Here is a 27985-nt window from a genome sequence, read left to right as displayed (position 1 = left end):
TTACATTCTGCGCTCACGTTTCCTGTGTTTACTGTTTTCTTTCTTCCTTTCCTTTCTTTCTTTTTTGCTTTATTCAATCATTTACTGCTACTTCGGGTTTTGTGGGCTTTTTTCTTCTTCTTTTTCAGTTTCTGAATCAGTCCCATTTGATCTGTACCTTCTTCATCACAAGGGGTGGCGTGTGTTTTTCTCTTGTTTTTTTCTTCTTCTTCTTCTTTGTTTGCTGCTGTTTTAGAGATTTCGAAACTATTTTGTTTTTTTTTCTTCTACTTTTCCTTTGTTTCTTTCCAATTTTCCTGTTCTTTCTTGTTCATTTTCCCTCTCTCTCTTGTTCTCAATTCATGTTCTTTCTCACTCTCTCGCTCTCTATCTTTTCCTGTTTCCTCTACATCAAGGCTAGGACAAGCGTCGATTCCATCCTCGGCTGGACTTAGCAATACTGAGTCACATAAGGTCAGAAACGAGTTTAACGCAGGCTAATGCGATCGCCGTGCAAAAAAAAACCGGAGAATATGACGAATTTTCTTCGCCACACTTCTTGAAGCAATTTCTTTGAGGCAGACACAATTGCAGTTGGCTACTAGGATAAGCAAGAGAGAAAGCAAGACAAAGAGAAAAAGAGCAAGCGAGAAAGAGAGAGAGAGAGAGATGTTAGGGAAGAACCAAGATAGACGTCCAAACACATACACGCAATGGGTGCTGGCCTTTCCGTGTCTTGTGTTTCGCGCATCCTGTGCCTCTCCCATCGATCGTTAACCGATTTCAACTGCAAGGTACGCCAATCTTTCTTTTCACCAATTAAACTGTACAGAAGGCCGACGAGACGGCCCGGCTGCTGTAAAAGCCACGATTGCTGTTGCATTGTTTACTTCATATACTATGTATTATTTTAATAAATAAAATGGAACGGGCAAGCGCCAGGATGAAATTCCGAAAAGGTGGAAGGGGGGGTGGGGGGGGGGGATTGAGTTGAAGGTGTAAAGGGCTACACGCAAACGCGAATTCCAAGGTAAAGAAAAAAAGGGGGATCCAGAGTATCACTGCGCGCGTTATAATATTGGGTGTGAACATGTGAGTACGTATGTATGTCCGGTGTGTATGAATGTTGCTGTTGTTGTTGTTGTGGTTTGTAGCAAACAGAAATGGCAAACCGCTTCCTCCTGCTCCTCCTCCTCCTCTTCCTCTACAATAAGATCACGCAAGCTCATTTGAGAAAAAAAGTTCGGTTTGGGCTGATGGAAAGGGGGGTATGCATAGAGATGATTACGGTTTCTTCTTCACACCACAGATTCACGATGATCGATCATCATCGTCGTCGTCACACACTCCTCCGCTCAACTCCAAACAAGAAGATGTAAGATTTCATCAGTTTTAGTCGCTCAGATCATCGTTCTGCAGGTTGTTGTTGTTGTTGTTGTTGCCGGCACCATTGTTGTTTGTCCTGTTTTGCAGCGCTAGGCTGCCGTTTAGGTTGCCACCGCCTCCACCACTGCTGCTGCTGCCACCACCGTCTCCCCCGCCACCGCCCATGCCAACACCGACCACGCCACCGATCGCTGGTACGCCACCGATAGAGCCGCTGCCGCTACTGCTGCCACTGTTGTTGTGATGGTTGCTCTGCAAAACCATAAACAAAAAAGTCAAATGGAAATCAAACTCTGCCGCCGGAAGGAAGTGAGGTGGGGTGGTGATCCGCGCTTACCGGGACGATGCTGCCACCGGAGGACGGTGCGGTCGTTTCCTCCTGCGGCGAACAGTTAAGGAAGTCCCAGATCAGAATCGTGTCGTCGTGTGAACTGCTCACGATCTGGAATTCGTCGAATTGCAACCGGAATACGCGACCGGTGTGTTCCTGTGTGTGTGAGTGTGTGTTGTCGTGCGAAACAGAACAGACGGTTAGCAGATGGACTGATCGGAACAACTACCACCTAACGCCACCTAAACTAACACTTACCACCAACGTTTTCAAGCACAGCGTATTGGTTTGTGCTCGAATGTCTAAGGCAGCTTGGAGATCCCATACTTTGATTTTGCCATCGTACGCCCCGCTAACGATGCGCTTCGAATCGAACCGAATGCAGCGAACGAGCTCCTCGTGGCCCTCGAGAATTCGCAAACAGGTACCACACTCGATGTCCCATAGTCTGCAAAGAGTTTTCACAACAATGTTGTGATTAGATGTGTGTGTGTGTGTGTGTGTGGGTGTGTTGTTTGCAGACGATAGTGCCGCCCGCCAGATTATTGCCGTACCTTATCGAATTATCCGAGCTACCGCTGACCACTAACCGGTCGCGATACTGTAAGCAGGCGATGCCCCGCTTGTGACCGTTCAGCGTGCGCAAAAACTCGCAGTTGGTCGAGTTCCACACCTTGATCGTGCGGTCGCCGGACGCCGACACGATGTACTTCTCGTCGAAGTCGACCACATTGACGGCCGCCCGGTGTCCAACCAGGACGCGCCGCAGTCCAATCTCCGTCGGCGACACCATATCCCACACGGCTATGGAACGATCCTGGCAGAGTGGAGATAGAAGATGAGTTTCAAACCTCCCCCAAACGATCTCACACTCCCAAGCAAACCCCTGCTCCCGCTAAATACACACCTTGGAACAGGTTACCATCATGCCGTTGTTGAAGCGCAGATGCAGTACCGCCTCACAGTGATGTATCAGCGTGTTGACCATTTCGCCCGTGTTCACGTCCCACACGCGCACCGTCGAATCGCTCGACCCGCTAATGATGACCTTATCGTCGTACTGTAGGCATAACACCGAGCCAGTGTGTCCTGTAAGAATCTGTTGGCACAAGACATTGGATTAGAGATCGCGTCGTCCATTTGGATACAAGCGCCTTCCCCCTCCCCACCCAGCGGCCGCTGCTTACCATGCAGCACTGCAGCGTCGAGCGGCTCCAGATCTTGATCGTGTTGTCGCGCAGCCCGGACACAATCTTGTCGTCATCGTACTGCAAACAGTAGACGCCCTTCGAATTCTCTGACCGGCAGTTTATTCGCTGAAGGTTGTGATTGCCCGTGCGCCAGTTGTTCTCGATCGCCTCGATGTCCTTCATGATCTTGGGGAACAGCTCGCGGTAGAACTTGTGTTGCCGCAGTGTGACGCCCGGCCGCGGTATGAACAGATATTTGATCCTGGTTTGGGAAGGAAGAGAAGCGTGTTGTTGTTAATGTGTTGCAGTTGCGTCCATAACAGATTCCACACACGCCTTCACAAGCTTACCATCCTTTGCGTTCTGCTAACCCCCGCCAGAGGGAATCGGTGCGGACGTTTCGTTCGATCAGCTTCTTCCACAGCATGCCTTCGGAGATGACGCGGGACCATTCTTTGCAAACGCGCTCCGCCCGGCACAGCGACTTGGCGTCTAGATAGGAGAGAATGTTTTCTGCCACGTGATCCAATCCTTTTGCTAGAGAGAGTGATAGAAAGAGAAAAAACAAGACGTAAGTATGTGTTTTCTCTTCTTTTTGCATACAACGTCATCAAAGTCAAAGGAACATTGAACCAGCATCGCACCTCGTGAGGTGCTACTAATCCAATGTTATAATAAAAGCTGCACATCATCAAGGAAAATGTGTACCAAACCACCTAAAAACTCCTCAATCAGCTCATTTGCAAGGATAATTACAACGGCAGACAATAGCGGGTAAGTAATAGTCGAAAGGGACGCCAGATTCCAAATAAGATTCGAATCCAACGTGCAATATAAGGAGCACCCGAGCAAAAGAAGAAAAGGTTCAACAAACTTTGAATCCCCGGGAGAAGGGGAGCGAACTAAAACCATTACCTTTCTTTCAGTTTCGTGTTTTTACCCATTTGTGCTGTTGTTGTAACCAATGTATTTCCTTCATAGCAGTTAATTAAACACTTTTCGCACGCCAAATACCTTCTCCACTAAAGGGTAGTCTCGGCCAACAAAGGGGAGACTCGGTCAACAAAGAACCGAACGAACGATTATGTAGCGCGACGGGTGTTGTTAACGAGCCATTTATGAAGGGTAGCAGAATAGCGACCACCAGAAGGTATGTGAAACCGTGTCAAATGTCACACGCTACGAAGGAGTGCGGGCGTTTTTTTTTTGTTTAGTTTTTTTGTTGAGAACCGCTGTGTGTGTTAAGGTGATTAACAGGAAACTTCATAGCAATGGTTACTATGAATGTACATTCGTACGTCACGGGTTGCAGACAGAATCAGCTAATCGTAATTTTTGGATAAGGTTTAGAGCAAGTTCTTCTGTTATTTTCAACCAAACCACATCAATGCAAAGTACTAGTCACATGAATATACGCGTACAACGTGGAAGTTTTAGTACTGAGAGGGTCAACAAAATGTACTATAATTACACGCTTGTGGAACCCATTCCACAAATGCTGTCTGTACCGTTAACAGCTCACTTTAATCTAAGACTCTAACCCGATTTGAGGTCAGTTGACCGTGAGCTGTGTGCTGTGTACATCTAGGTCGTGTCTCGCCTACACCTGTGTACTAGTGATGGGAAAACTGAAGTTTTCGTCGGAATCGATTCCGAAATCAGCTCCGAAATCGGTTCTGGAATCGGAATCGGCTCCGGAAATGGTGCCGAAATCGTAATTGGCTCTGGAATCGGAATTGGTTCCGAAATCAAAATCGGCTTCGAAATCGAAGTCGGTTTCGGCATCTGCATAAGAATAGAAGTTTTGATCCAATGATGCAACATATTGATGATAGCCACATCAAAAATTACTTGTAAACGATCTATTCATAAGGAGATTACCGGAATGATTTCCCTTCTGAAACTTCTTATTTCAATTCAAAAACTGATGCTCATTCGGCAGCTAATTCCAACTCTGGAGTCAATTCTGATTCCGCTACCGGAGCAAATTGCGATTCTCAGGTCAATTCCGATTCCAGACCTGATTCTGATCCCGGAGCCGATTCCGATTCCTGTATCGATTTCGGATCCAAACTCCGGAATCGGCTCCAGAATCGGCTCTGGAATCGGCTCCGGAATCGGCATTGGGTAGGTCCGAATCCGAGCTCCCACCACTACTGTGTACAGCAGTATTTCCCTCTATTCATAATATTTATGACAGACGGTGGGGTGGGACCACGCCGGCTCTTTGGCTCTTTGGACTCAAACTCGGACAATTATCCATAATCCGATGCGGTTATCCACAAACGGGTGATTACCGTCGGTGGGTTTCCACTTAACCCCGTGCCTAGCTAGCATGGCGGCTAATGACATTCTGAGCGGTCGTTTTGCTAAAAAACAATCCGTTCCCTCCGACACGGAACATGTGTTGGTAGTTTTTGTGTTGCTGTTGTTGTTGCTCAATCACTTTCGATCAGTTCCGGTCATCTTCCTTCCAATGGTCTCAACAACACGGGTCGTCCACCATTCGTGTTACAGTACGGGGGGTCATCAAGCAGCGGCCGGGTTGGGTTAGGAGGCTCGTGTCTTTAGGTTGAAATAGGTCACCAAAACGATATCCCTCTCTCGAACACGTTCGTACGTCCGTTTACCACGTTAGGTCATTTGGCCCTGCTGTGTGTGTGTGTTTCTCCGTAGAACATCGCCGCCGTAGGGCGAGAAGCCTCCGCCGATATCAAAGTAGGTTAATTGAGTATTAAGCGTTTTTTTGGTACGAGACAAGCGAAACCAATGCGGACCAGTGAAGTTTACACAAGGTGTGGGAACGAATTATAACGAATCTTTTGGGTGGAAGGAAAAGAGGAATTGCACACCCAACCTCTCCACAAGGCATCCAACTGTTGAGAAGGCCATCATTTGCGGAAGTGTGGCTAATTTCCCACTAACCACTGTTCTGTTATCCAGCTGTTTTCTTTCCCTTCGCCTCACATGGGAAAGTCTCGGTAAATAAGCCAATTCGGAGAGCTGAAGGGATTTTCGAGCGAAAAGGAAAATCAATTCAATCTATTCCCACACAACGTGTGAAGGGTGTACCCGTTTGCTAGTAGGGAAGGACTTCATGCGCAGAACGGCCAGGTGGTGAAGACAATTTTTCGAAATGCTTCCACCACTCTTTTTTATGATTTTCTCCCCTCAATAGGCTGCGAAAATAATTACAAAACCTTTAAGAAAAAGCATTCAAAAGGTACAAACATGTACTACAATTGGTCTAGGCTCTGCTACACATTAAGGTCAAGACACACAGCACCACCCGATCCATGTCTTCACAAGCAAGCAAGTTTGTTCTAATATTGCTTAGGCGAAGGGACCACCTGCAGCAAGGCAACAAACACACCAAAACCAGCATCGGAGCCGGACCAGCGTGAAAGAGAATGTGCTTCCCGGAATATGCGGCCACATTATTGGCACCTTTCTTGCGGCGTTCGTAGAAATTAACGGGTACGCACGCGGCCGTACAAGGAGATCTCTTTTCATTCTCTCCATTTTGTTTCCTGCTTCCAAAGCCCACACCATGCACATGCCGCTGCCGCGGGGCAAGATGGATGATGAGATGGTGATGTGTGCTATCTCCGCCAGGCATTCTCAACCCGAGAATTCAAGTCCCAACAATCTCGGCTTGGGCTTGGATATCGCAACAGTGCCGCACAACCTGACCTACGGGGGACAACAACATCACATCACAAACCATCGTTTTTTCTTCTTCTTCTTCTCACTATCTCGGGAACAGTCTCACTTTGACCCACTTTTACTGGCAAGGTGTGCAAGCGCTTTTCTCCTCCTTTCCATCTTGGCCGGCGGGGTTGGTTGCTTGGATGTCGTTGCGATCGATTTGTTCGATTAGAGCGACGTTAGGCAAAGGGCTCTGTATCTCGCTCTCGCTCTCTCTCTCTCTCCCCACCTTGGCATTGCCTACTACTTACTGGGCAGCAGTGTGATGAAGTCGCGCTGGAGCATCGGTTTCAGGTAGGCGTTGATGTGTCCGTGCTGGTAATGGCACATGCGGGAGAGAAGCTGCTCGACAAAGTCCACCTGGTTGGCCTCGTTCCATTTGGAGAAGTACGACAGACAGGTATCGCGCTCGGTTTGAAACGTCGGCGACGGTTCTTTCTTCCTCGCCGGATCGTACAGTATCTGGGTGGTGTACTGCAAAAAGGAGATAGAGAGAGAAAACAGAAGATTATTAGCAACCGGAAATGCTGTGTTGTGTTGGCGAATGACGTTATTTCCTGAAAAATTACACGCAAAGACACGCACATTTGGGCTGTTCGACAAGGCTTGCAAGGTGGTCTTAGGTCTACGAAAGCTAACACTATTTGGAACTGTGTGTTGCTCATATGATGTTTGTCAAGGCAGCAAGTGGTTAAGTGAGCGCTCCTGTGGGGATTAAAAGTAATCGCTTGGAACTGAGAAGTATCTGTTCAATGGTTTCAAGCGCACTCCTCCCGAGCTTAAGGCCACAACACTTCAATTCATACTAAAAAGTCACGATTACTGCAACAACCCCTAATGCCTAACACAATCGCTCACACCTCTAATAGCAAACAGGAAAGGTGGGTTTTATTACAGCAAGATAATCATCACCACTAGGCTCTCTCTCTCTCATCGATCATCACCCACAGTCAACGCAAATACCATCACCGACAAAGGGCCAAGAAGCCAGCCAGTCTCGCTTGAGGCACACCCCTCTCTCATTCACCCCATTCTACCGTGACCGATCGATTACCAAATGTTCGCAAATTAGCCGGAAAACTCTTCGCTCTTCCGCATATAAGATCCGGATAATTTAATGCTAATAATTCGTGTTTCTTCCTCTTTCTTTTAGGCTTCCACTTCGTCCACTCTCCGCACAGCGAGGAATCGTGCATGGCCTGAACAGCACACGGAGAGCTTGTGCAGCCAAAACGCCACCAGCAGTGGTGGTCCCACTATATTAAGGCCACCACCGTCGTGAAAGGCCATCCATCTATGCCCACTGCCAGCCAAACAATGAAGGCAGAGGGGGGGGGGGGGGGGGTGCAATTGTTCAAACAAATGTTTGATGTTCCCAGGAAGGCCATTGAAAGAAAAATGGCACAGCGACGACGACCGACGACGACCACATGACCCAGAAATGGGAATGGTACGAAAATTCGCAACCAGCAGCAGCAGCAGCACACCATCAACCAGAGTGCACATGGCGTTACTGCACTCCAAAAGGGTGTGCAGGCAGACACACACACGTTAATGATTGTTGCAAAGCGATTAGTGCAAAAATTATATTTTCCAGTGAAAGTGTTTCCGCACGTACTGGCCTCCCGTCCTTATGCACAGAGCGCGTGTGTGTGTGTGTGCGTTGGTGGTACAGTAGGTGACCGCTAACTGAGATGTAAACATGATCCAGTTAGCGAACAGTGTTCGATAACTGGAGTGTCATTTCAACTGTCAAACGCATGAAATATCAAAATAAACATTGAAGGATACTCAGGCTTGTGTTCATTGGCGTCGGTTGTTGAAAGCGAATAGCACACTATTTTTCATTTATATTGATTGCAACTGTAAAGGCCGGGCTACATTGATCGTACTCCGTAGTGTAATTTTGATTTTCACTAGCGCATCTGGCGGCGGCTGACCGAAGCATTTTGCCAAACAATTTGGAGCCGCTTCAGAAAATACGTTATTTTTCCATGTTTTTTACTTTAACTGGATTGGAAAAGCTTTGTAATTGATAGATAAATATGTCGTGCAAGTATTTCAGCAGTTTTCGAATAAAAAAACGGTGTAAAAACTAATTAATTTTAAGATTCAACACGACCATTCCCCCGACGACCAAAAAAAGCTTCCACCAGCCACCGCCAGATGCGCTAGTAAAAATCAAAATTACACCAGAGAGTACGATCAATGTAGCCCGGCCTTTATACTTCCACCGTATGCGTTGCGAATCAAGGCAGAATGCTTGCTTAAGCACCTTCAAGATCGCGGGCATTACATCGGACAGCAATCCAGGACAGCACATTTTTCTACTGGATGGTTTCGTCGATTTAAAAGCCGTTTTGGATTGCATGTGAAACGTGTAGCTGGAGAAAAAGCATCAGCAGACTACGATGCTTACATAAAATTCAAAGAGGTTTTACTGGAACGAATAAATGAAATGGGTTTGAAAAAATCACAAATTTACAATGCCGATGAGTCTGCCCTGTTCGTAAAGATGCTAGCATCCCGAAGTGTATTGCTTTCCAGTGAGACAAACCCTGCTGGACGTAAAGTGAACAAAATGCGATACACATTTATGCCGTGTAGCAACGCCGATGGCTCAAATAAACTAAATCTGGTATTTATTGGCACTGCTGCAAAGCCACGCTCGCTTCCAGCCAAAGAGTATCTACCGGTTAATTACTACAGTTCAAAAAATGCGTGGATGACGCAAACTATCTTTCGAGCCTGGTTCCACAACAATTTTATCCCGGCTGTAAGACAATTTTCTAACGAGAATAATCTCGAACCTAAGGCGTTGCTGGTTCTTGATAACTGCACTGCTCATCACGAAGCGAACCAAGAGCTGACATCAGATGACGGCTGTATAAAGGTAATAAAAATTTTCTCTTTTTAATTTCCCTAAAATCATATGGTATAATGAGCGACTATTCTACCTTATAGACTTCCCTGCCAACTGAGGAGAGATATACACATAATTTAGCACATTCCATTACTAAATTAATACTTTTTTTCAACCAGGTCATTTTTTTACCACCAAACGTGACATCTTTGTGTCAACCAATGGACCAATCCGTCATAAACTGCATTAAAATGGGCTATAAAAGAAAACTCATGCTAAAACTCATCCTAGAAGATAATGACATCAAGTTCGAAGACCGACTAAAAAAATATCCTTAAATCAAAGCATCGAGTGGTTGGCAGCAGCATGGGAGGATGTTAAAACTTCAACGATTGAAAATTCGTGGATGAAATTGATTGGCGATTTCCCTGGCAACGAAAAGACTCCCGATGAAGAGTTGGACGATCAACGAGCTGATCTAATAGCTCTTGTAAAGGCTATGGACAATGAGATAGGCACCACGACATCAAATAAGGAAATATCATCATGGATAGAAGAACATGTATACGACGATAACAATAATCCCGACTGGCATACAAGCATGGTATACAGCGATGATGAAATTATCGACTCGGTGCTGGGTGTCAATATATCATCTGCTGTTTCTGATGTTGTTTCAGATGAAGGTTCCAACGATACTTCGTTGGACTTATCAACAAGTGATAAAGAAAATCTTTCACCCGATCTGCAATTTTCGAAATCACTAAAATGTATAGAATATTTACAAAACTTTCTCCATAATGATGCCATAGAAATAGGTCGCCTTAAGGCTTTAAAAACAAAGCTTATCGAACAGGAATTTAAAAAGCGAATTTTGTAGTGTAAATGTATAGTAAATTTCAATGTAAATATTTAAGTGATATTCAATGAATTAATATTAGATAAGTCTGGTCAGCTCTATCGGTGATTAATTACACTGTGATTCACAACTGGATGTGATATTAATTTAATAATATATGAACAAAAGCAATCTGGATGTAAATAATGCATAATAAATAACGAATTTAAAAGAAAACAAAAACTACAACTTTTTTGTATCAATAGAAGTTGTAAATCCATCATATGTTTTATAAACCTACGTTAATGTGCACTGCGTGAGATTCCGGATGTTTTATGTTTTGACGTTTGAGTGTTCTTTAACTGAGAGTAATCCAGTTAGCGAACCTCCAGTTAAAAAGCACTCCAGTTAAAAAGCATCCAGTTAGCGGTCACCTACTGTAATTGCAATTCCGGTCGAAAGTTTGCTCCATATGCCGGTGTAGAAAAAGTGTAATGCATTTTCCTCTTAATGTATCATTTTGAACATCCGCAGAGAAATGCTTTCCTCGGAAGGTACGTGCGCATCCGATGTAATGTACGCGTGTCGAAACGTGTCGTTGAATAAATGGAGAATGAAGAAGAGCAGCACAAGTTGCAACAATGTTTGGACATATTCCTATTCATTTTAACCTACTTTTTTTCCTTCTCAAATTCACATCAAAAACAATAACTTCGACTCGTGCAGACAGGTATAAAATACATGTTGTTCTGCATTTGAATAACACAATCGTACCAAGTTCCACCACAGAGCGTGAGAATACTTTATTACGCCAGTGTATGACAAAAACAAATGACTGGACCGACGAGACAAGCATTCTTTGACCCAAATTTCGGGCAAGGTAGGTGTGTACACTGCAATGTACGAGTGTGTGTAGCAGCCCGTCAATCCACAATCCTTTAGGGCAACAAAAAATCGATCCAGCGAAACGAAAAGCGAGAATATCTCTCGCCTTGACTCACATTGGCCGCCCGCCGCCGCTTGTGATAATGCGAAAAATGTGTCTCTTTGTGCCAGAGCACAACACAACGCAACGCACCAAAACTGCAACTTCTGCACAAAGCACCCTGGGGCGAGCCAACGGTGGCGGCCACATGCCGATGGAGGTGCCGCCAAATGGATGGGACAGTTTTTGTGTTGTTGTTATTCTTTATTCCATGGACGTCCGCCCGACAGCAATGGTTGGGTCGGGGGAAGGGGAGGTGAGAGCAATATTTTGGTTTTGCAGATTTATTTCTCTTTCCTCACCTTTTTTTTATCAGGCTGTGTTAAGTTTTAAGGGAACCCTTTTTTTTGCAACATCTGGTAATCAACATGGAGGGACAAAAAAGAACGAGACTCGTCGATAAAAACACGCACAAGGCCAATGTCAGCGGTAAAGTAAACCACGGTCAACCGAAGGGAAGGAAAGTGAGCGTGTGCGTATGGGTTGATGTCTGGCAAAGCAAATAGTCCCCCCCCCCACGAGTGTCCCGGAACGAACGGAAATGGATGTACAAAGAAATCGGACAGGTGATGGTGGTGGTGTTGCCGCGAAAGTGTCATTTTGTCATCGGTGAAATAAAATCACGTCCCATATGGCGGCGTTGAGTTGAAGGAGGCCGGCAGCAACACACGTCGTGAAGGTGGTGCATAAAGGTTTGCAGGTCGTGAAGGTGCACTCATCGGCACATTTGACACTCGAAATCGAAAGAATGAAAGAGACGATAGCCCCCGAAAAGCTGAAAGCGAAGGTTTGATTGAATGCTTTTACATTTGCTACCACAAAACGCTCGTAAAAAGCGCCCCAAAATTGAATGTGGCGCAAAAGCAATACCAACAGCACCCGTCCAAACACACACACAGTGAACTATTGGTGGAGTTCGTTTGAAAAACTCCAAAGTGAACTAAGATTCACCACCAATCGCGTGTGGTGGTGTGTAGAAAATCTTGTACCAATCTATTAGCCAATTGTCGGATGATTTTGGCAGGCATGGCATGCTCTGTTGTGGGCGGGAAGCGAAAACTTATCAAGCACGAACTGCACAGCAGCACCAGCAGAGTTTGGCCCAGTTACGAGAAAACGATTTCATTTCCAACATGCGCTGGAGGCTCCAACCACGTTAGACAACCCCCGCACCACCTCGCACCACAATAGTGAGCACTCTGCAAAAGTGGTAATAGTTTTATAGCACGGCTTATTACACACACACACACGCCGTCGAACCACATGGTAGCAACAACAGCACGCTGAATCAACCACCTCTTGCGTCAGCTGGTACGCGTGATGATAAGCTGCTGGTGGCGCGGTAGTGGCAGGTAGCGCAAAATTTAACAAAATCCATCCGTGTGATGCAACGGTTTCCCCGCATTTCGGAGTCACATCATACACCAGGGGAGGAGGAGGAGCCACAACACGCGGCGGCACTGCACAGAAAGCAGAAGCACACGACGCGTAAATCATTTTTCTGAAACAAATGGTTGTAAACACAGGCTGGCAGGCAGGCAGGCAAGGCACAGTCACAGATGATTCCCATACCTTTACCTTTATGACGGCTGAAAAGGGAAAACCCGCATACACAACACACGGGTGTTTCGCCTTTTAATGAATGCAAATATGTGACACTCAAAGCGCGGGAGGGTTCATCATCATGCTCAACCACACCACCAGGCCTCCCCCCTGCGTTTGGGTTTATGGAACAAGTGGGTTATGAAAGCATTGTGGAGTAACAGTTGCTGCAGTTACACGACCATAAGCGCACAAGCGTAAAGAGAGTGAAATGTTGTTAATATATGCTTTTAGATATTTTTTACTAGATCAATAACAAGAGCAATGGAGTAAAAGAACATTCGAAGGACGGAGAGTTTCATACAAATTCTAAACGATGGTGCGATCTACCCAAGTAACAGCACTAGTTGAATTCGAGATACCCTAATGATGCGGATTACTTGCAATGTGTTCTATAAATATCTCCTATGTACGAATAAGTCATATGCATTGGCAATGATACACCACCGATAACTTCCCTCAAAGGCTCTCAGACGACTCTAATTTGGTATAATCGATATTTGATAAAACAAACACGCTCGAAAATGTGATTGTAATTGACACCCATTGTACCCCAATACTAAACCCCATACATAGAACCCTATACTAAACTTAAATGTGTTTTACTATGAATTCATAATCATAATACTTTCAGCTTGGAAGCGCAAATCTTGCTGAGTTGATGCTGATACACACACTAACACAACTTTTGTTCTAGCCACAACAAGATGCTAAACAATTCTACACCTTTAACCAAATCAATAAAAATCAAGAGAATAGTGCGCCACAGTCTGTCTTCATAGTTGCTTCACCGCATTACATCCATCATCATCTTCGGTGCGGTGAATGCTATTAACGAAGTAGCCTGGCGCGACACACCTCTTTCTCCAATAGGTCGTCGTAGTCGTCGTCGTCTTTGGCGCCATCCGTTAGTCTCATCAGAAGGTACACAAACGCTGGCTGCACTAAAAGCCATGACATGGCATACTGCAATCGGTGGTAACATGTTTAACCGAGACGAACGCGATTCTTGTTCACTACATGGAGACGGCGGGGTGGTTTTTGCAATCGATGACGGTTGTTGCTACAGGTACTTCGTGTGCATCTTTTTAAGGGCACCTACGAACAAGGCGAAGTGGCTTGTTTTCCTGTACACCCACCACACACTGAGTCCATTATTTGAGAGAGTAAAAAGACTGTAAGATTACAGTAGCAAATGAGGTTTCGAAAGACGGTGACTCATCAGACGCGGTCATGTATGTGGAATAGGTTTCACAGGAAGTTCCCCAACCCATGAAAAGTTCACAGGTAATAAAAGTTTTGTTGACTTTAAGTGAAAATCATTCAAACTCATAAAGCAATATGCATACAATCTTGCAGTGAGTACGTTCCTTCTTTAGGCGGATCTCGTGAGCACAAGATCACCTAGAGAAAAAAAACGGGCATATGAGGGGATGATGATATCGAATGACGACCCCGGCAAACCGCACCCCGCTTTATAACATCCGTTTATTCCGGTTTGTTTCATGCCCACACTACATACACACAATCTCTTTCCCTCTCTTTTTCCTCTCTCTCTACGGGGGCGACAGACAACCAACCCAGCTAGAGAAGCTAACTAGTTTTAGAGGTCCCCGTGTTTCAGCCCCGTTGCTCATATCTGCGCTAATAATAAAAGGGTTCGCTTCTTTCGCTAGGAGACTCCTTTGCAGCACGCATCAAACTTACTGCGAACGCGCACACACCAGTCTTTAACCCCGTCGTGGTGCGCTGTTGCCGTGTGTGATCGAGGTTGCAGAGCGCAGGAAGGCTTTAGACTGTGGGATCGTTTACGCGCGCAGCAGTAGATACGGAGCCGGGCCGGGATGGTCGTTCAAGGGAAAACTGGTTCCCTCTCCTAGGGCAGGTTTCTTTAATCGTCCGATTATTGTGATACCTTTTTCCGGTATTCTCATAGAAAAAGGAGAAGATCGGGCACGAAACAGGGTCCGTAGAGAGAGGGAGAGAGAGATGACACCGACCCTGTCTAGATTGAAATGGAGGAGTGTGGAGGGAACATCCTGCCGAACCTGCAGCACATATCTTCTTGCCGGAGAAGCTTTGTTTAGAGCGGTTTGGGATATATTTAACAGCATAAAATGAAGGTTTATTATTTGGGTTTTTTCCTGCTTTTCTTTCTCTTAAGAAAATGCCTTACATGGTACCATGTAAACAAAATGATCACTTTCTATCATTTTTACGTGAATATTCTCATAAATATGCAATTATTTCACTTTGTAAAGCGGTTCGAGAAACTTTCCTTTTCGGTTCCCGTACTACTGTTCGTTTCCTTTTCTTTTTCTCCGACTGATTTAAACCACATGTATACCACCACACAACCACACACCACACCTTCGATGTGAAAAAAGTTTTCCTTTCGACAGTCGACCTTGTGGCAGACAGCCGAAAACGCCCCCTCCCCCTCCACTTTCATCTTGGAAATGGTCATTTCGGCTGTAACTTTCTCGGACGGGGCGCAGTTTGTTAGTGTTTGCCGGTTGTTTGTAGGGCACTGGCAACAGTGGCCACAGTCGCCGCCGAAGCCAAGCCCGGAAGAAAAGGGACACAGAAAAGGCTTTGAATTTTTAATCCAATCTCACGTAGGGCAATAGATGATGTGGCAGCACAGCCGGGTAGGTGATGGGGCAACCCGTGTGCCACTTTTCTACTCCACGTGCAAGATGATACACAGACAAACCACAAACATTATGTCAAATGTATCAAAGTAGTCAGTGGGAGAAGCCGCCGCTCCACGCATCACGAGTGCAACGGACGGCTGTGGGGACTGGGGGCTGCGCTTCGGCAGTGCTGCGAGGCGCGAGTTGCGTGACCTGAATTTTCATTTTCCACCGCACGCGCAACCATCGCTCGGAATGGATTTTTCACAGCGGCAAGTAATGCACGTGCAGAGGGAATGATATGGGAGGGGGTAGTGAGGGTCTGGATGGATTGTGTTGTGCTTTGGCTAGCTTTTTTATCGAAAAATAAAGCGTAAAAATTGGATCCAACCCACAACCCGAACCATGTTTCCATGCCGTGGAATGATCAGTCTCGCTGGTAAATAAGGTTAAGGCACAAGAGATCATGTGTTAATCGGATGGAAATAAAAAGGAAATTTATATCCAATTGCAGCAGGTTCAAACGGTTCTGAAAACGAATCGAATGGTTTTTACTGAAATATTGCTTTTAAAAAATAGGTGAATTTTACATATTTTTTGTTACACTCAAAGTACAGAAACAAAATATAATGCGAACTGCAACTGTTTTTGTTCTTCATTATTACAAACGAGTCGAACTCGAAGTGTCAACTCTTTCGATCAGCATGCATATTAGCAAATTGCAATGTGATTCAACAAACCGCTCGGGGACGCGTAAAAACCACCCCACACAGTGAGAGGTGCCATGAGTCACCTTTTTCTATTGAAATTAAACCAACTGAATAAATTATCACCATAAGCAAGAAAATCTTTCGAAGAATATTTTTCCTTCCTGGATTCCTGTACACACACACACACATTCTTCCCCGCGAACCTACTAAATGAAGACAAATGTTTCCCTTAACCAAACACGACCCAAAGCATTGCCTATAATAAACAATTAGCTGTAACGGGTGTCGGTTGTCGGTTGTCGTCCATGTTGGAAGACCACGCGCACATCGATATCTTGGCTGTTGATTTCCCACCGAAGCCATAAATCACGCGAATGGGACCCCCTCACCCCATCCACCATACCTCTGCCCTTTGTTCCGGTGCTCTGCCAATGTGCGGTTTATCGATGAATTTAACTACTGTTCTGGAAAAAGGTACACGCCAGGCTGACTTGCTCTCCCCTCTACGACGATACCACCAGAAGCTACACCGTGGGAGTAGTACTACAGTCACCTTCCGGTGGTAACTTCCCTGCACACGAGAGAACAGGTTGCTGGAGTGACGTCGAGCACACACATACAGACATCGTTCACAGATACCCCACACTCTCCTGGTCTCCCAAAAGCGCGATACCACATACTTGTATAGCGCACGTTGGCCATCCACCTTCTCATCTCCAATGACCTCGATACACAGATTCAGGTCGTGCGCTTGCCCCGCGCCAATGGGGCTCCAACTACACCAGGGGAAAATGGGGCCAGAGAGCATCAAACAAACATCGGGAAACGTACGCGCGCACGGCTTCCAATGCAAGCAAGGCTAGCAGCAGCAGCAGCAGCTTTGTATTTGTACTAGATGTGCAGGTGACAACGTACATCGTCCCCAGGCCGAAGGTTTCCTTCCTCCGTACTGCAACAACCACAACAACGACCTGCCACAACCCGGTTGTTACACTGTACGGTTGTACTGGTTGAAAAAAGCTTCCTTGAAGAAGGTGACAGAGCACATAATTGTGTGCCCTGTAATGTTAGCAGCTTCTAGCGGTGCGGCTTCGTGGTTTTGACGCGCGAAGTCTTTCCCCACCGGGCACGCGTAGCACAATTTCGTATTTATTTAATTAATTAGTCATCTGGCAACAACGAGCCTACATAACTGTACATAAAATTTCTTATTTCTTAATTCTTGTTACTAATTTCTTATTCCTATTCTGTTTCTATTTATGCTGGCCAAAAGGTGCTAAATAAAATAATCTGTAAATTCTTTCAAGTTCTTATTAAGATCTACGCTATCGCCTTCACGATTCTAGTTAGTTTTTTGTATGGAGTTTGACAGTTGGAGGCTGAAATCATGTAAAAACTCCATACAAAACCACACAAAAAACTAGCCTGCAATTTTCAGTTTAGATTATTCTAACCACAAAGCTAGAATTAGATTCGAGTACCTGCTCGAAAACACGGTATTGTTTACATTTATCCCAAGGTGCATTAAAGAGAACAGGTGGTGGAATCTGGAATCAAAGTGTATGTAGTCCAGGTGGTCTCATAGCATTTTTAAAACCAAATTTGAATATCACTTTTTGACAGGACGGGTGAAAGCTTTTGCTCAAACAAGCTTTCTCGAGGCTTGACGATTACACAAAACACTCTTAAAATCTTCATTCAGAAGCAGAAGCGATAAAAATCAGCCTTCTAAATTCGTACACCTTGGGATAAGCCTACCTGTATATTATACTCACTTAGATAGCTGCTTGAAAACTGCTATACAATGCAAACAGCTGACAGGCTGAAATTTCAGCCTACGAACTTCAAACGGAAAGGGCCCCAGTGTTGGGTTTCAGGAATCTTTCGTTAAGATTCATTCATATGCATCTTCAGTGATGAGTGATACGAATCTCGAATCGACCCTTCAAAGATTCATGAATCTCGAAGGATTCATGGAATTTTAAAATATAAATAAATCTTCAAAGATTCATGAATCTCGAAAGGTAAATTATTCTTTACAGTATCGTAAACCTGTAAGATTCAAAAAATCCAATAAAATGCATACTTCTCCAAAGATTCATGAATCTTTAGAGATATGATATGATTAGAGAGTATGATTTACAAAATATTGAATTTGCGCGATCCTACCCAACGAGGGCCTGTGTTCAAGCCTCACATGGATTGTCTCCCAGTAGCAAAACAAACTATCCAGCTGCGTGGTACTTGTCAAGAAGTCTCGAATGTCTGTATAGGCTGGCATGACCACGCATTATGTTACGCCAAGAAGAAGAATAATGAAATGCTCACCTCAGTACGAAATTAGGTTTATGGTAAAATAGGTTTAAAAAAATAGATTAAGATATGATAATTAAGTTAACGCAAAACTCTTTCTTCTATCAATAGAAAGTGCTACTACAGTGTATCAGAATACAGCAAGCAAGTGAAGCCCCAAAATAACCTGTAAAGCATACGTGCTGCTGCATCTTGTAAAATTTGGAAAATCAACTGTAAAGGAAATCAAAGTACCAATATACGTTTAACAAACTACAGTAGGTGATCGCTAACTGAGAGTTTAATTTTATGCGAAAATTGCACATTTGCTATGAATTTCCCTTCGTAAGACTGTTTCATGATTTGACATTTATGTGTTTTTAACGAAAAATCCCTCCAGTTAGCGAACTTTCAGTTAAAAAAAACTCCAGTAAAACACATCCAATTAGCGGCCACCTACTGTAACTAGAAGCTCAAGTTCTGTGAATCTTTGGAGATGTATTGATCGCTTCAGATTCATGAATCCCTTTAGAGGTATCTTGGTATTCATGAATCATTGCAATCAAAATTCAGATTCGATGAATCATTTCAAAGATTCAAACCGATTCATGAAGCTGAATGAGATTGACCCGACACTAGTCCTAACACTGTGATAAGGCAGCAACTAATAACGGTCTGGGGGTCTGTCTAGTTGGTCTAGAGGGTACAATGTAATTAATAAAAGGTAGCAAACAGAATACATCAATGGAACCACACATTAACTTGTGTAAGAAGAGACAAGAAAAGAAATAAGACACCAGAAGGTGGCAGGTCGTTTCTTATCTTGAGCAAAGGCGGCGAAAGGCAAAATGATTAATTCTAATTCCTTGCACCACTATTATTGCAAATGATTTACGCTAATTGGGCACATAAGAAAGGTCAAAAGAAGTAGCTATAGGCGCTTTGAAGACTTAATTAAGGGCAAGCTTTCTAAATAATAGATTCCTATGATATTTCTTGCAAAACAAAACAGTACATTCTTCAAAATAGAACACAGTATTCCACTATGTTTGAGATTCCTTTGAAAACAGGATCTGTTGTCATAAAGAAGTGCACTAAAATTATACTAACATTCGCATCACAAGATAAGAGTAGTATCAGTGTAGACAATCGTATTATTCTAAGCCGCCAACAACTACATTGTGTTGATCTCCCACTCAGATCGAACCATTTTTCTTATCTAATGGTGCTATCTAAAGACACACGCACACATACACACAACAAGCGAAGCTTTCATTGGTCGGTCAGTCGGTTTATCACACGCGATCACCACACCAACCCCCTTTTGCGGTGTGGTGTGCATCATAAACTCAAACAACAAATCAAACGCAAACTAAAAGCTACACGCTGGACACCCTACGCGTGACGTGTCGCAAACATTGATCATCAGCTTTTTATTTATTTTTTTTTTTGTCAATCTGCGGCTTCCATTTTCTGCGATGACCGATGCCGACGTAAAGAGGCAGTTGAGAACTATATAGTCGCTGCTCGCCAGTACAGAAATTGATTTATTTTTGGACCACGACCACGAGGTCAGTGGGCCGTCCGTCGTCGCCAATAATGTTCGCAGTTTACTCACCTCCACTCATCTGGGCTCCCATCCCCCGCCCCTATCGTCTCAACGACAGATTGGCCACTCTCGCAGTTGCAACATGCGCGGATTGGTGGTGTCTAATTACAAACCGGCGGTGTGTGATGATGGCAGTAACGAGGGGGATGGAGAGGAGGAGAAGAGCCTCGAAGAGAGGTGTCAGTATCATACTGAAAACTAACTGCAGCAGCTCTGCCCTCCTTTGAGCGCTCTTAGTTTAATGCACCTACACATCATAAGTTAAACATTTACGTACCAAATATGCGCCTATCACGTTCGTGTGCCACCCAACATGCACACAATTCATTTGTTCATGACTCACGCTACTAGACATCAAGCTGATAGGCGATAAGATAGGAAAGGTATATTTGCAGGGAGGGAGGAATCGATGGAATTGATTTGGATGTATTATTGTATTGTGCCAGCGATGATGAAGCTGATGCAATTAAGCAAATCGAAGTTTAGTGTATGTGAGTAATGGGCGTTTCTTGCTCAAAGGTGCATAACACGAGACGCTCAGCCGTGAGGCTATCAGATTGACTCCACTATCCCCATAAACAAAAAAAAAATTAACAATATAATTAAGATAAAAATTATTTTACAATTTCTGGCATCTTACGATAACTGTTGATACAACTTTTACTGAAATATGCCAAAAAGTTTTATTTTATAATAACATCAAAATTGCTTCACGCACACACATACAACCAGCCTCCGTTCGGCAAACGACAACACGAAGACGAACGCACGCGGCTCACCGAAGTGGAAAGGCGCACACGAACAAATGATGCTGCTTCCGACCTATCCCAACTTGCAATTGCAATTGGTAATGGTAGTGATGGTGATGGTTGCAAGCAATTGCATCTCAATCGCGCTCCATTATGCACATCATTTTTATGCTCTTTTCGCCCACAAACACGATCGGAGGGGGGCAAAGGGAGCACCACCACAATACAGCTTCATTATTGGCCATTTGGTTTTGCTCCAACAAGACACATCTCCATTTTCCCCCCATTGTTGTGTTGTTTGCTCTTTGCTATCCTTAATCATTATCGTCGGGATGTTTACCCACCATTCCCTGTTTCGCCGTTGACTGGCTACCGCTGTTTTGTCTGACTTGGCTCTGATTTTGGTTTGATTTTTAAATAACGAGCGCCTTCGTCTGTTTGTAACAAAAATAAGTCCCCGACACAGTGCACACACCCTGCAACACTCCGTACAAAAGTAGTGTGTGAAGGGGGAAAAAAGGTCAATAACGTTCGTTCAACTTTTGGCGAGGCTTACTGCAACGACACACGATTCCTACCTACCAACAACATTTCCGACACTAGTATCACGCAACAAAATCTGAAACAGAATGCAGCCAGCCAGCCAGCCAGCCAGCCAGCCAGCCAGCCACCACCATATGCATATATAGAGAGATGGTGACTAAAAGGTGCGCGCCATTCGATTCCACCGTTTACCTTTTTTTCACGCACACGCACTCATTCTCTTATGTGCATAATCGGGGTTCCCTTTCTGCGAGGTCACTTCCGCTTGCACACGCGATCGCGCACAGATCGAATCTTGCATTGTATCAAACAGTCAATGTGTGTGTGTGAGATAGATAATGAGTGAAAGAGAGGGAGAGAGAGAGAGAGAGAGAGAGAGAGAGAGAGAGAGAGAGAGAGAGAGAAAAAGGCAGCACTGTCGCAAGACATTCACGGGCTTCAACGTTCGGGTCATGCAAAAGCGTGTTTACCTTGTAGCCGGCCACCTTTTGCTAACTTCCTCCCTTCTGCCCCTTTTTTTGTTTTGGTGTGTAGTAACCCATTTCCGGCCACTGTAAGTACCCCGGCACGCTACTGTAGGTGAACATGATCGATGAAGCATTGACGCAGACGACCCACGTGAGACCCACGGCGGCACCACGGCCAACGAGTAATTGTATTGCCTGTTTAGATTGCAATCGAATTACTGTGTCGAATGTACAACAAACATTGAGGATTTTGGAGCTGAAATGAACGACTGGATGGAGAGCGAGAGGACAAATCTAAAAGTTTAAAGTCCTTGTCTTTAGGTCTGAAACTCAGACCATTTCGTCGACGAAGGAAGGTAAGTTTCAGTAGTATTCACTGGGTCTTCTACCCAAGACAATTCGTCAGGCCGCCGGGTGATCCTCACATCAAGACGGAGCCATCGAGAAGGATACACGCTGAAAAGCTCACAGGTGTCGAGAGCCCCGGCCTCCAGACTAAGTTAAGACCCTCCGGACTACGGGCCATACTTTTTGATCAACGAAGAACAGGACAGGACCAGTGTGAAGAATTAAGCAACGATATATTAGGCTTGTCTGTTAGTTGATTTTGGATAATGCTCCTAGTCGTCCCCTATCTCACACAAAGCGTCACGTTTTGTCCAGATGGGACGATCATAAGACTAGATCTAGAAAAAAACTTGAAACGTCATCAGCCATCAGAACACTCTTTTATGCTGCAGAAATCTCTTATCGTAAATTTATCTAATATCTCTTTCGTAAATAGATACATGGCTCAAAGTTCCTAAATTACGTGAAAAATGTCTCAATATTCTTCACAGGGGTAAGCTAATATTACGAATCAGTCCTTGGCTCCTTCTTAATAGTAAGGCTGAAAGCTGCTTTTTTATTATCATCATTGCCAAGTCGGTGTTATGAATTTCGATCAATGGACATTGAGGGCGTCTTCGTAAGCCTTCGAAATCGATATAAAACTCGAGTAGAGCGCAAAAAAGGCAGAACCGGCAAACTCATTGTTTAATTTATGTACATCTATTGTAGCAACCGCCAGCCAGGTTGGTTGTGTACCTTTAGTACACGAGCCGTAATCTCCGCATTAAGGGCAACAGAATTAACATCAAGCTATTTGGGGTGGTACCTCCGCATCAGAACGGTTGCACCAAAAACCGTACCAAACCAACAACGGAGGACCACCACTGGCCTCATTCATCAGCCCCAGTTGGAGTTTATTGTTTCCTTCTTCGCCGTCAGCTTACAAAAGCACACCTCGCCTCGGTGGTACCCAAAAAAAAAAGGCGCGGACTCACGCCCCTTTGCACGGATGCAAATGAAGAACTTTCTCTTTTATGAACCTCGCACAGCCAGGGCGGCGGCAGGTTGAAGGTGAGCAGCAGCAGCTGCGGTGAGCAACTGCCAAGCCAAGTCAAGCTCATCCGCTCACTCACGGCGAGAAAGTTCCATTCCAGGCCGGTCAGTGCGTGAAAAATGCATTAATTGCAACGATGTGTGCGTGTGTGTGTGTGTGCACGCGCTCATTAGCAACCGTTAAGTGTATGTCGTTACGTATTAAAGTAAAAATTTAATCATCGTAACAGATCGAGGAAACAAACGCACACAACTAATTCACATGCCGAGGGCGGGGGTAAGTCCAGTGCGCTGCGGGGTGAAGAGGGGAAATGAAAACTTTACTGTCAAAAGCGGGTGAGAGGAAGCAACAACAACGACAACAAAACCCAACAAAACCGTTTGCGGAAAACGGAAATTTATCGACCGAATGAATGGAAAGTGGTATCGGGTTGAAAATGAAAGGCGTAAGACAGCGGGCGATGCGTTCGTTGCACTTGGCTGCACCACACTTCGGGGTGGCTGGGGGAATGAGTTCCACCATCTAACAGTAATTTTCCTTTCCGGACACCTCTACTCCCTTCCCCAGTTTGCACACACCATTTGCAATCCTTTTCCTATCTATCCTTAAGTGTTGCTGTGTGTGTGTGTGTGCGTGTATATATATCGATGGAAAGGTGAAAGTGAAACTAATTTAATGCCACATTTTCCAACCGGCTGTTACTTTTCGATGCACACACACACAGGTCGCAACCGTCGTGTTTGTTACCTTTAAGAGAGCACAAAACTCTTGGCCCAAAGTAATTCATTTCGATGTCGTGAATGGGTAATGTATTTTTGCGAATTTTGGATCGTAGCACATGAATCTAAATTGTAGATCACTAACATGACTTATGGCGAGCTGAGGCGATCGGTAGGATACATTGCATGCAAATCAACATTGCTTCCCCATGCTCGAGCTCAGTGTTTGAATTGGTACCTCTGTAATCTGCACTACAGCGCGACGTCAACATGGTTCCATGGCAGACGCTTCAGTTCCTGTAGGAGCCCTATGTAGTTCAATTCCCGTCCAAATACCAAACCAAAACGGTACCACGGAACTTATTTACTACCATTATACGTGGATAATACAAATAATAGAAGGCCGTCAATCGACAACTTCCCCGCTTATTTCTGCTTGTTGATAAAAAGCTATCTCTCACACTATCATCATGCACAGTAACACCAACGCTGACTGACACTCACCTGTGAATTGCTGATCCCGTCGTCCATGATTTTGTCCGTATCCATTTTCATCATATCGGTGTCCAGGGTTACGGCGTTCGTTTCGGCTCCGCTACTGGAGCTGTGTTTGTGGTAGTTCACTGGCCGAGCAGGGGTCACTTGCTCACAAAGAGGGGTGGTTGGCCCCACAAAAACAATTCGGATAACCGGCTGAGGTACTACTATGTAGATCGTCGGCTTTTGCGTCGAGCTAACACTGTATGCTGCAAACACAAGTACACACAGGCGGCAGTCGTCACTTCACGTGTGAAGGACTGTAAAAATTTGCACTATGTTTGTACACACACACACACACACACACACACACACTATATCAGGGCTAAAGCTTACTGTGGCAGCAAAACGGGGCTGTCGATACACACAATATTGAAATAATCAGATCATTGTATTACACACGGTACCAATGGTAGAGAGAAAGATAGCAACGGATTTGTGGATGATGATGGAATAGGAATCGATAGAAAAGTTAAAGCTTTGGGTGTGATGTGTTTTTCACTTCCGCCGTAACAGTGCAACAACACACACACATACAGATAGCACAAACACAAGCACACACTCACACACAGCAGAAGCTTGGAACAACATTAATTGATGTTCGGAGCAATAATTGCAGCTGCTCGCTTCTTTTTCACTGCCACATCGATGCCCCTCTGCGATCGTCGATCGTGATTCATCTAGCCCGTTACACAATTACACACACATTCATACATACACACACAGACGAACACACTGTGTAGGGAGGTATCAAGAGCCGTCGAAAAAAGGTTGTACCATAAGTACGACGGGACGGATTATTAAGACGGACACGAATGGAGATGGGAAAAATAAAGCATAAATGTAAACATTTTCCGGCCCAAAATCAAAGAATTGTTTTGAACATTAGTCAAACAAAATGACTTTCAACCACAAGAAAGACACCAATTTTTCTTCGCCTTCCTTTCGTGTCGCTTTAGTGCAATTGAAAAGCCAGCCCCTCCCCCCTTCAGAATTCCCCACCAGCTCGCAGCACCAGGTCATTGCATTCGTAATCCATTAGGATGCATTTATGCACCGAGTGGTGCTGCTGCAGCTGCAGTAGGGTGGCCCCAATGGTGCCGTTGCGAAGTATTGCAAAAGCAAAACAAAACGAAACGCGCATGTAATGAAGAAGAAACTCGACAACGACGACGACCGTTCACACTTCTTGTGCTCCCTCGTTCTCTCTCGCTCTGCCGTGTGAGCGTGTGTGTGTGCTGCTGTTCTGCTCGGCGATGATGCTCTGTCTGGTGCGGCCACGTCTCACCGCTTCGAGATGAAAATTAACTCTTGCTCCCGCATACACACACAAACACACACACACTCATTCTCTCTCGCTTTACGCTCGTTCCTGTTGTTTGCTCTTTCTTGGGCTACACACATACACAAGCATCAAGTAGCCCGAGAACATTTCCAAAATATTTTTTCCATCCAGTTATTTCCACCCAGCACAGCTTTTCCTTCCAAAAGAACACGAAAAGGGGGGTGAAAAACAACAACACACTGAAATCGTACGAAGGTAAGAGAAAAGCAACATTTCTTTTGGTTTTTGTGGATTCCCTTCTTACGACTGCGATGCGTCAGCGACACATTTAGTGTGGAACGGAGCACACGACGGTCGCGTAATTAAAGGAAAACAACCCATCCTGCTACGCACCATAGTGTTTTTTGTTTGTTTGTCTGTTTTGTTCCTGACACAACACAGCACACACGTATTGTATTATTTGCTCGTCGTAGGCACTATCGAAATATCACCCTTGATGCAGCATAAAAGATGCTTTCGCATACACGCGCTCTCTTGACTATTTTCACATAACAACGCGCCTATATTCCGTTAGCTGTGCGCTTAACGTACTGTTCACACACACACTAGCGTTTGTGCGCACGCACACCACGATACACGGGGCTTGTACACTGCTGTTGTACGCGCGCGGGTTTGCTACTTTTCGGTAACCAAGAAGAAGGAATTCAACTCGCCTGCTGTTCTCTGCTTGTTTGCCGTTTTCCTCTTTCTTTCTTCCGTTTTTTCCGCCCCGACACGGCCGACATACGTTCACACGAAAGGGGGGGGGGGGGCTAGTTGGAAGCAAAAGGAGTATGCTTTTCTTTTCGCTTTTTCAATTCGCGATTTGCCATGGCGATTAGAGCGAAATGGCAGCGATATTCATCCTCCCTACCGCAAATGTACTGACCTAACGTCAATGGAAATCGATACCAGGCAGGGCCACAGGAGGGGTGGTCCATTCTATTGGAGCATTGGTTCCTTACACTTTACACTGCACTACGCGGCACCCATCCTAGCACCATGTTTTCCCTTACCCTTAGCTACATCACGAGAAACCCCTGAAATGCATCACCACCGCAGCACGTTTTTCCATCGAAGCTGAGCGAATCCGAGTTTACAGGAATAAACGTGTACACACACACACACACACACACACACGGCGAGTGTAATCAATAAAAAAGGCACGATTTCACATCACTCCACAATCGCCATCATCATCATCTTCATCACACACCAATCTATTCACACTAGATCACACCACACCAACAGTAACCGGAGCACCGAACAGCACACGTGGGGCCAGGAACGGCGGGGAAGGACAAAGAGTGCGCGCGCGTGTGTGTGCACGCTAATGGGAGTGCACAATGGCGGCGCCTATACGTAAATCGCGCTTCTGAACATGTCACCTTCTTAATTGAACGAACCGATGCCCAGCAAAGGATCTTCCTCCACCTCGAAGTAGAGGTGCGTTTTTGTTCCGTGTAGCGCAGCGGACACGCAGCACCAGCAGCACACGTTCAGTGCGTCCGACGGGCTGACGAGGAATTGAGCGTTCAGTTTTGCGCGACGATTGGCGACGCAAGCAAAAGCCTACCAGCAAAGGCAGCACGGGAGAAACACGACACACACTCAGCAGCGAGCAGTCCACCTCTCCACCTCTATGCACCTGCACGGAAAGAGAATGTGAGCGATCCGAACTCGTATACACACTTTTGATGCGTGTGCTGTCACTGTGTGCGTGTGTGTGGCATCGAGTGTTGTGTCTCTTTCTTTCTATCAGAGGAAGCTGCTTCCTTTCTTTTCAGTATGCGCTAGAAGAAAAATAGCACACACATACACACACACAGAAGCACATCACGGTTTACTTCTGCTTACCACACACACATACACACACGCGCAAACCCAGGCACAAACAGGGGCAGTGATCTGCACGATTTTGGGCGTACAACTTCTTGTGACGCGGGGGTTTTGCGACAAGTTACGGCACCTTTCGCGATGATTTTCACGATCGAACGGTTGGAATAAAGGAAAAGCGACCGACTAAAATCAACTCCGCACGCGACTACGTATCGCAACACGACTCGATTGCAGGAATCGATACGGACTGAGCGAGAGCGAGTCTGCTGTCAACTGTTCGAAACACGAATCGCG

General features: G+C 45.2%; 1 protein-coding gene across 9 annotated transcripts; it reads right to left on the bottom strand.

The window, feature by feature from the left end:
• Positions 1-313: 313 nt before the first annotated feature.
• LOC121588501 (beta-TrCP) lies at positions 314-27974 on the bottom strand. 9 transcript variants are annotated; one of them, XM_041906510.1, is made up of 11 exons: positions 27710-27974; positions 27429-27500; positions 24496-24882; positions 6846-7068; positions 3237-3423; positions 2884-3148; positions 2604-2795; positions 2251-2513; positions 1955-2144; positions 1703-1852; positions 314-1617 (listed from the first exon to the last, which is right to left on the bottom strand). In XM_041906510.1, the coding sequence occupies exons 3-11, from the start codon at positions 24547-24549 to the stop codon at positions 1372-1374; spliced, it is 1770 nt and encodes a 589-aa protein (XP_041762444.1). In that variant the 5' UTR covers positions 24550-24882; positions 27429-27500; positions 27710-27974; the 3' UTR covers positions 314-1371. The 9 variants fall into 9 exon arrangements, with proteins under 9 accessions (XP_041762444.1, XP_041762442.1, XP_041762446.1 ...); XM_041906508.1 differs by lacking the exon at positions 27429-27500; XM_041906512.1 differs by lacking the exon at positions 27429-27500 and having other exon boundaries at positions 27723-27974.
• Positions 27975-27985: the final 11 nt, after the last annotated feature.

This window comes from Anopheles merus, chromosome 2R, assembly GCF_017562075.2.
Source record: "Anopheles merus strain MAF chromosome 2R, AmerM5.1, whole genome shotgun sequence".
Classification (NCBI taxonomy): Eukaryota; Metazoa; Arthropoda; class Insecta; order Diptera; family Culicidae; genus Anopheles; species Anopheles merus.
This window is presented reverse-complemented; position numbering and strand designations above follow the sequence as displayed.